At 34.2% G+C, this 9,422-nt stretch overlaps 1 protein-coding gene across 3 annotated transcripts; it reads right to left on the bottom strand.

The window, feature by feature from the left end:
* Nucleotides 1-6,006: 6,006 nt before the first annotated feature.
* On the bottom strand, nucleotides 6,007-8,580 carry LOC133286824 (protein PSK SIMULATOR 1-like). Of its 3 annotated transcripts, XM_061484306.1 has the most exons (3): nucleotides 8,322-8,580; nucleotides 6,864-7,909; nucleotides 6,007-6,824 (listed from the first exon to the last, which is right to left on the bottom strand). In XM_061484306.1, exons 2-3 carry the CDS (start codon nucleotides 7,866-7,868, stop codon nucleotides 6,156-6,158), a joined length of 1,674 nt encoding a protein of 557 aa, XP_061340290.1. In that variant the 5' UTR covers nucleotides 7,869-7,909; nucleotides 8,322-8,580; the 3' UTR covers nucleotides 6,007-6,155. The 3 variants fall into 3 exon arrangements, with proteins under 3 accessions (XP_061340290.1, XP_061340289.1, XP_061340288.1); XM_061484305.1 differs by having other exon boundaries at nucleotides 6,007-7,890; XM_061484304.1 differs by having other exon boundaries at nucleotides 6,007-7,909.
* Nucleotides 8,581-9,422: the final 842 nt, after the last annotated feature.

The following is a 9,422-nucleotide window of genomic DNA, read 5'->3' on the forward strand; positions in this document are numbered from 1 at the left end:
AACCAACGCAGGGTTGGAAATGGAATATCCTAAAAAACCAAGTCCTCGCTCTTCGGATCCCTATCAGAATAAAGATGTTAGATAATTTTAAATCTCATGTCCTCAACCATGCATGTTACTCTATTTTAAAACTGTTAACTAGTTAGCAATATGGAAAAGATGTGTGTCGTTTTATAGGATATAAAGTTGTATCATTCTAAGAGAAAGATAAAAAAAGAGAGAGAGTTGATAAAAAAAATAAAAGTGTGAGTCTCACTTCTTAGTGAGAGTGAAAATATATAAGTTATGTCAATTAAAAGAATGAATATTTTTCCGAGCAATATTTGACTTGTATATAAAGTAGTTGTTACTGTCAGTATCTCTCTTATTTAGCAATATTCATCTCTCTAACAATTATTTTAATGCATAATTACTTTTTTAATTGGAGAGACAAGAGAAAATACAAAAGACTTGAATCCAATTACATGGGATCGTACATGTAGGATTATAAATTAATCGTGAAATAAGATAAATCTATTTTTAAAATTTTAAATTGATAAATGTTAAATTTATTGCAATATTATTATTGGCTTATATACGACAACTTTGTTGTTTTGACTTTGACATTTATATTAAATTTGACGTAAATAAAATAATTTTTTTTTAACTAATATTGATAAAATCGGACCAACCTGGGAACCGGTAAACCGGTCATATAACTGGTCCGGTTGAAGTAACGGACCGGCCATGCATTAGAACCAGTACGACCCGACCGGTTAACCGGTGACTGGCCCGGTCCAAAAAAAAAATTCCAATATTTTTTTCAAAAAAAAAAATTATAGACATATTTGAATATTTTTTTGCTTATTGACTTAAATAAATTATGTACCTACAATACTAATATTATCTCAATTATGCACTATGCAGAAAATTTTGATTTGATTTATAGTTAGAGATGTCATTTATTGAATCTGAAGTCCCGTATCACAATCATTATATTTTTGTTTGATCCTTTATTGGATAATAATATGTGATTTTTATTTTTTATATTAAAATATTTGAAATTTTTATCATTTTTTTTATAGATATTTGAGTATGTTTATAATTTTTTAATATAAATTATAGAATTACATATAATTATCGAGTCATGCGGTTAAACTAGTGACCTAGTACCTCAACCGGATCAATGACAAAGTGGATTTTAATAACATTGTTTTTAACTATTGATTTCACCACCGAAAAGACTTGCAAAAAGAAGCCTCGAACTTATTCTATTAAGTTCACCTAGTGTCGGGAGCTTTTACGCAAGAAAACTAAAGACTGAAAAGAAGAAGAAAAAAAATTATGGGTTCACATATCAACAACCAACCAGACCAATGGCTGATGGTTTTAATGCATAAATTATGATTCTATGTAAAAGAATTCTAAAGTCTTCAAATCAACCTACCAACCATGTGACTGAAATTTGGTGAACAAGACGGCCACTATTAGTACAAATACAGATACAAAAGAAAGAAACTGCAATATGCTTCTAAGTTTCAAAAAGTTCAGCAAGATGTTGGGTTTTCTTCACAAAAGGATTTTTTTTTTTATATTAACAAATGAGGTACTATAACATTGTGTCTGGGAAGGAAAATAGTAGACTAAAGTGATGCAAGAAATATAACATACCGAAACTACATAGGAATAACGCCACAAAGCAAGTAATAATCTAACAAACTAAACTGAATATGTAACACCAATAATTGCTGAACTGAACAATTCAGATGATATTCACGCCTTATTGGAATATTAAATTGATATTTAAAAGAAAAAGTATATACTTACAATCTATTTTGATTTACGACCTCTTATTATTATATTTTAAACGTTGATTTTCGTCAATCAACAGTTATTATTTATTGCGAATTAATAATTAATTAATGAGTTTGATTTGCGAAAATAATAACCGTTGATTGACAGAAATCAACAGTTAAAATATAGTTGTAAGAGGTTGTAAACGAAAATAGATTGTAATTATAACCTTTATTTATTTAAAAATAGAAATATTCATAGATCAAACTAATTTGTCAACCAATAAATATGAAAACAATCAATTACCCCAAAAAGCAGTGTGCAAAATTTGAGAAGAGCAACAGCAGCCCATGCCTAAAATTTCTCAACCAAGTGAATTGTGACTAATGCCACCTAATTTCCCAGTGTCCATAAAGCTTTTGAATGAGGGAAATCAATGAAAGAAGAGAACAAATTGCATCTCAAGTTCTCAACTCCTCGATCTTCATATCCACCATCAACTCCAAGCCTGATAAGATAATTATAAAATTGAACGCATTATTAACCATAATTGGTAAATTTTGGGGTACAAGGTTTCTCGACTTTGCAAGAATAGAGGAATAGTTAATTGTATGCGGTCTTATTCTTATATTTTTGCCAAAGAAATTATTTTCCAAACACGAACATGTAACCTTATGGTATAAAGGAACAACCTTACCATTGCATCAAAAGAATAACCTTACCTTTACTTCAAGACTTGGCATTATTGACCATGCCATTAACAATAACAAAGAAAAAAAAAATTGAAAAACAGATGGGATAGCTCCTATGTCTTGTCCACTTATATGTAGATTACACAAGAAGCCAAGAAACAGCTGTAAAAAAGTTGATGTATAAGGAAATTTCCCAATACAAAGCTTCCACGAAAAGATGCCATCAAATAAGCACAATCAGTTTCTATTTCTCACATTAGAGATTCAAATATGATTGCATATATAGATCAAATTTATTCAACAATCCGAAAACAATTTTTATTTTTTATTTTGATTATGTGATGCTATTCCACCTCAGCTCTATTAATAGGTCCTCTTTTCTTCCGCTTCCTGATTCCAGCCCCTTATATGACATACATAACTTTAATTTCACAAATCCATACCTCACTGTAATTCTCACATTAGAAATTCAAATATAATAGCATATATTGATGAATTTTTTTTTTTTTTTGAATACACATTGATGAAATTTATTCAACAATCGGAAAACAAATTAATAAGTATATGAGCAGTTGCAAAGCTCTGCTTATTTTGTTTTTGAGATGTTATTCCATCTCAGCCCAATTACTAGGTCTTCTTTTCATCCTCTTCCTGTTTCCAGCCCCATATATAACATACCAAACTTTAATTCCAAAAACCATTACCTAATCTTCCCTTGAATTTTCCCTTACAACTCAATTAATGTTCATAGATCCTGCACAACACCCTGATACAGAACCCATTTCTTCTTTGTTTAACTCCATCAATGCTATCTCTATAAAGCACGAGTCCCCATAACCAGTCAGTTAGAGAAAATGTGTTTTATCTTTATATCAGATCTCCTACAAAAAGCGTTATACTCAAGCTCTTCCCAGTACACCAAAAATAAATATTTATATCAGAAAAGACACGGCTACTTTCGTTCAGTTTATCTCAACATACACACAATTTTTTCTCAAATAACTCTCATCATCACCATCTATCTACTTTTCATTCTTTCTCTTTTTCTTCTTTTTTATTCACCATAAATGGCACACCTTCATTTATGTTTTGTGTCTTGCACCTTGTGTGCTAAGTATCATTTACAATTCAAATAAGTATATTAAATGCATAATTCAGTTGGCCAAAGCTCACATTGCTCTCAGTAAGACTGTCAAAAATATTGAACATCTTAATTTGATAGTGAGGCCTTTTTTAATAGTTTCTCTTAAAAGTTTTCTTTGGTCTACCACTACCCCATTGAACTGTACTATCTTTCATTTGATCTATTTTTTTCACTAGAGCCAATATTGGTCTTCTTCTCACATGACCAAACCACCTTAAGCGTGTTTATGTCATCTTAAATACAGATGTTAATCGTGCCTTAAAAATTCCAATAAAGAAAAACAGAGAAACCCTCCAAAAGAAAATACTAAATACCGCAAAAAAAGAAAAGAAGGGGTGACCCAATTATGAAGCAAGGCTTTCCAATCTCCAAACAAAGTACACAATAATCAATCTGAGGTATCAACACCTTGGAAAGAGCCATAAGAAAAACACCAAAAAGAATCTGAGAACATAACTCTATCCTATATCAAATTTGGGGGCAAAATCTCCTAGAAGGTATGAGCTTCGCTGGTTTTTACCAAAATGTTTATATCAAACCATAAAAACTGCTCCAGAGGAGAGGGCACAACCAATCTTTCCAATTATCCCTAAATGGTTGTTCCAAAGGGAAGTGTCCACTTTACAGTGCAAGAACGAGTGGCCTATACATAGAATGTATAAAGGTCCAAATGAATGCATGAGTTAAAACACTAATATCAAATAAAGATCAATTTACCTTCCAAGCTAACCAAGAAGAACAATGATAGCAACGGCAAAGTTCTCCATTTGCATCCACATAAGTATAAGCTTTTCCCCAACGAGACATCTTTCTCTTCTTGCGGACCCCGGTCACTCTTTGCCTAAAAATTGTCTTTGTGATTAGTAACAATCTCAATTCCTCCTTCAACGAATTTGTCCATTTTGCTATACAACAAACCACGTAAATCAGAGAGTTTATCTAACACATGCATGTTTAACTTCTTACCCTTAGAAGACAAATTTGCACGTAACTGATCTGTCAGATGGTATTTATATCTCTAATAGCTTCAACATGCTCGGTCTTGCATTGAAGTTTTCTTGAGCCAATTTTGTTGATGTAGTAACTTGAAAAGCACCCCTTTCCTGTGATCCCACCAACTGTGCATAAAAAAAAATGCTATACTGCAATTTACCTGTTGTTTAGAATCAATAATCAACATTGTTTCCTCCAGATAGAGCAAGAAGTGGAGGATTACATGCACCCATACTTGTGCTGAAAGGCTTCACAAATTCATTTTCAACTTGGCCGTGCATGAGACATCTAGATTGCAGAATTGTGTTTTGACATTCAATTGTGCGTGTTTGACGTATTCTGGGACTGGGACTGCGACTGCAATTTAATCATCCTGCCAAGAAAAATTGAGCAAACATATGTACAGGTAAGATATACATGAAAACAAAGAAATATTCAAAATAATTATAAAATTCTAACCTTAAACCAAATCTGCTACAATATCTCTTTTACACATATCATCTTTATCCAATGAATCATAGAAAATTAAAATATACACGCCTAGACACACACACATATAATGATGTTCCATTAAAGAAAGAGAAGCAAGGATAGAGAAAAAGATCTGATTTAGGAAAGTTGCATCAACACATGGATGCTTTACATTTGCAGGAGCATTTGCAGCATCTATCTTTACTTCAAAGAATAGACAATAGACACCATTCAAAGCAGTTTCAATCCGCAGATAAGTTGGGAATGACCCTTGTGCACAAACTTACTAATTATTGAGAGTAAACTAACTTGGTTAACAGCTTAACTAAGTATAACCACTGCAACCAACTCTTAGAAACGATAAGAAACTTGTAATTGTAATACTAATTTAATTTGATTTCTTTCAGCAGTTATTTCTTGATCATCTATTGGAATCGTATAAATTTGTTTAGAAGAAAATTTATCCCTTAATCACACAGTATGGATTATTTTAACCCCCACAAGTATTATTGTGTTTATCCTATTTTTGTGCTGTGATAAAAAGAAAATTACACTGATTAATTAGGCAAAATTATGAAAAATGAAGCTTAAGTTAATAAGGGATGAGAGTTTTACTTAAAAAGGCATCAATCAGTGGCAGGATCTAACTTGTCCCTAGATATGAAAATAGGCAACTACTCTAAAAAAAAAAAAAAAAAAACCTGGTAACTCCAGAATTCTTTCTACACAAAGGAATAAGAAAAGTGAAATGCTATGCTTAAGGAGGATAAATAATGCAGAAGTTTTCTTTCGATTAAAGTCGAGTAACATTGCAATTGAATGTTATTTGTTTTACAAAAAAATGCATCACTTGAAACACTCCTCTAGGACAATTAACTATAAAGTAATATTCATTAATTCTGCAAATGAAGAAAATGTACAATGTGAGTACCTTAAACTAAATTGATTCATCCAAACATAACCTAAGGATTTAATCAACCTACTAATATTAAAAGCACTATTTTGGCAAAGCCTTTCATTTTAAAACAATAGCTATACAACGCTGATGGCATTCAACCTCTGGACATTGGAAACATCATAGTCTATAAAAATTTATTGTACAGTCCATTCTTTCTTAAACTAACATCGTTAAAAGATCTAGTGCAAGCAAACTCCAGTGTATCTCTTATGCCAACTTTTCTATCAATCCTGCATACATAGTTAAGACCTACAAGAAGATCGATCATTGCAGCTTCAGTTTTTGCTTGATTTGCAAAGTAAAGAGTCTGGACGAGTAAAATATTTGACTTCAAAGTTGTAAGCTCCTTCTCAAAATTTCTCTCAGAATGCCACCTTATCATGTTATGTGCAAGTGGAGCCAACCATTCCAATATCTGTGCGAGTACCAGACTCCATTCTTTTGCAAGGTTTGCATCATAGATGGAGTAAGATTTACTTTTCGCATACCACTTAAGCTTAGACCTCAGAACAGCTCTTATAGAAGTCGGAAGCATACTGTACAGATCATCTCTTGATTCAAGATCAATCAGGTGAGGTGATGACACCATCCTCTCGATCAACACAATCATATTTGCATAGTGTAGGGCTAAAGCTGCATCACCAAGGGTAAGTGATGTTGGCTTTAACCGATTGTTGATGGATAATTTAGAATATATTCTCATCCTGTTGGAGAGAGATAATTTATCCACTGTTTTCATTTTATCAATATATTTCAAATGACAATCATTCAACCTCATAGACCCACCATTTGTCTGCACACAGCTCTGTATGACAGGAGAATTGTTTGCAACAGACATGCAACCTATAAAGGCCCCAATATGTCCAAACTGCTTGCTTTCTGAATGCAGACGATTTCCACATATAACTGGTGGATGAAGAGCCTGCTGCTTTTTCTTATTTCTTTTGCTCTTGTCAACTAAAAAGCCTGAGTTTGATATTGGCCTCCTCCCAACAGTTCCTGAATTGAATCCATAGAGATCATTCTCAGAAGGATGAACAGAATAATGCATAAGAGCAGAAAAGGAATGACTGCGCAGAAGATTATCAGCATTCATATGCTGAGAATCATTTTGTTGCTGTAAAGTTGGTAGGTGAATATTTCCAAAGACAAGTATGATCCTCTCCAGTATTGTAATCAGTGATCTTGCCAACAACCGGACAACATAATCATAACTTCTATTCCAGGGAGACAAATCTCTCAGATTTCTCACTTCCTGTCGATGCGACACGACCTTCTTCTGAAACTCGAGCAATTTCACCCGATGCAATTCAGGATTTGCCTGCATTCTCCTGAAAGTCTGTTCAACCTCTGCCAGTACCTCAAGCTCTTGGCAAAATTGAGTCATAGCGGCAGCAAACTTTTCCATTTTCTTAACTTTCCTCTCCATCCTTTTCCATTTATATTCCCACCCAGACCACTGTAAATAATTTTGAGCCGGGTTACCAACAAAATGATCAAAACGATGATAGACTGGATCCATGCACCTCTTACCCAACCTGGCCACAGACCGTGCAAGGGATTGAAAGTTATCAAGTATCTCATTCAATGCAAGTTCCATTAAGTAATCATCATCGTCAGCCACCAGCATTTTGACCCCAACTGAGTTCACTATCCCTTCCCTCAGATTCAATACCTCCCCATCACTCAAAGACTGCCATAAATTAACCACCTTCAACATCAAGCCCGCAACTTCTAATCCCAAAACTCCAACTGCTGCCTTGTTATCTGATGCACTCTTGCGGGAGATGGGCCACAAAGCACTGAACCATGATCCATTCACCGTTTCACCTCCCATTGATATCTCCTAATCAATAATCCTAATAAACACTCAGCATCCTGTACGCAATCAAATCCACTGATACAACTTAGAAAGTCAAAAACCCACAAGACCATGAACACACCCGACAGATATAGAGCATGGATTAAGATAGTAAAATTGCATTAAAATGATAAACGAACAAAGAGAAAAAAAACCCTAACCCCCCAATAGTTTATTTGGTCACGGATAAGCAAAAAAAGACGAGGAGGTCAATATAGATTAATTTAAACTCACTCAAGGGGAGACTTGCACTAGCACTTTCACGGGACCAAAACCCATTTTTCAAAATTCAAAATTTTTTGTCGTCATTCACCAAGTTTCAAAAACTAACCAAAAGCGAGAATAGCAGCTACAGCCAAAGTACCAAAACTCAACTAAAGCAAGTAAGATGCAAAACAAAACATCGTAGAGAGAGAGCAAAACACATACCCTGGAGTGGCATTAAGTTGAAGGAGAAGAAATTGAAGGGTGGAGAGAGAGAGGACAATAGTAGAGCGTCCCCTGAGTCACACGGCTGAAACGAGAGAGAGAGAGAGAGAGAATATTCGGTGAAAACGAGGAATATGGGGTTCTGGGGAACGTGGATATTACGTTGACAGTTCAGTGGTTGATTGGGTTTGGTAATTGCTCCTTCTTTTTAGTGTGTTTGGTGCCGGATGCGGAAATGACATTGTTGCTGTTTGGCCTGGTAAGCGTTTGGATTTCAGCTATTTGCTTCGTGCAACAGTGACCAAAGTGTGGCGAAAAAAATTATCAAAATGTCACGACTAACACTAAATTTTGTCAAAATGTCACATGGCATATTTTGCTATACTGTGTAGCGAAATATGTGTGCAAATAATTCGCTACACAGTGTAGCGAAATATGCCACGTCAGACTGCTCAGAACCAAAAATGTCATGTGTCAAATTGAAGAAATTCGCTACATAGAGTAGTCAATTTCTATAATTTTGACACGTGGCATTTTTGGTTCTGACGTGGCATAATTCGCTACACTGTGTAGCGAATTATTTGCACACATATTTCGCTACACAGTGTAGCGAAATATGACACGTGACATTTTGGCAAAATTTACTGTTGACGTGACAGTATGATAATTTTTTTGGCCAACAGTGACAAAATGGTCGGTGTTCCTTTCTTCGTCAACAATTAAGAGTTTTTATTCTTTTAAGGCCAATTCTAGACAATTGCGTTGGTGGGACCAAATGGGTTCGGGTGGGTTGTAGTTGGTATGGCTGCGCTTCTTTTTTTGTTTCTTTAACTTCTCCGTCCTCTGATCATGCCTTTTGATTGGGGTAGTTTTTTGGTTTTAGTGTTTGCATTTTGCAACATTGCAAGGCATTTGGGGGGCATGCTTTCATGGACATTTTCATCACTCAATATATATATAAAAATGTAAAAGGGTACAATAATTTGGACTTATATGCTCGTTATAAGTCATTGTATGTTTGTGTAAAGTTGTAAGTGGATTAATTTCGGCTTATTCTAAATAGTAAATATTACCGAGAATATTTTTATAGACCAGGCAATT

This window comes from Gastrolobium bilobum, unplaced genomic scaffold (genome assembly GCF_033153095.1).
Source record: "Gastrolobium bilobum isolate Gb01-03AN ecotype WA unplaced genomic scaffold, APGP_CSIRO_Gbil_v1 utg8265, whole genome shotgun sequence".
Classification (NCBI taxonomy): domain Eukaryota; kingdom Viridiplantae; phylum Streptophyta; class Magnoliopsida; order Fabales; family Fabaceae; genus Gastrolobium; species Gastrolobium bilobum.

Excerpts from the sequence above, each read along its gene's own strand:
- LOC133286824 (XM_061484305.1), bottom strand. The coding sequence starts at position 7,868 with ATGGGAGGTGAAACGGTGAATGGATCATGGTTCAGTGCTTTGTGGCCC.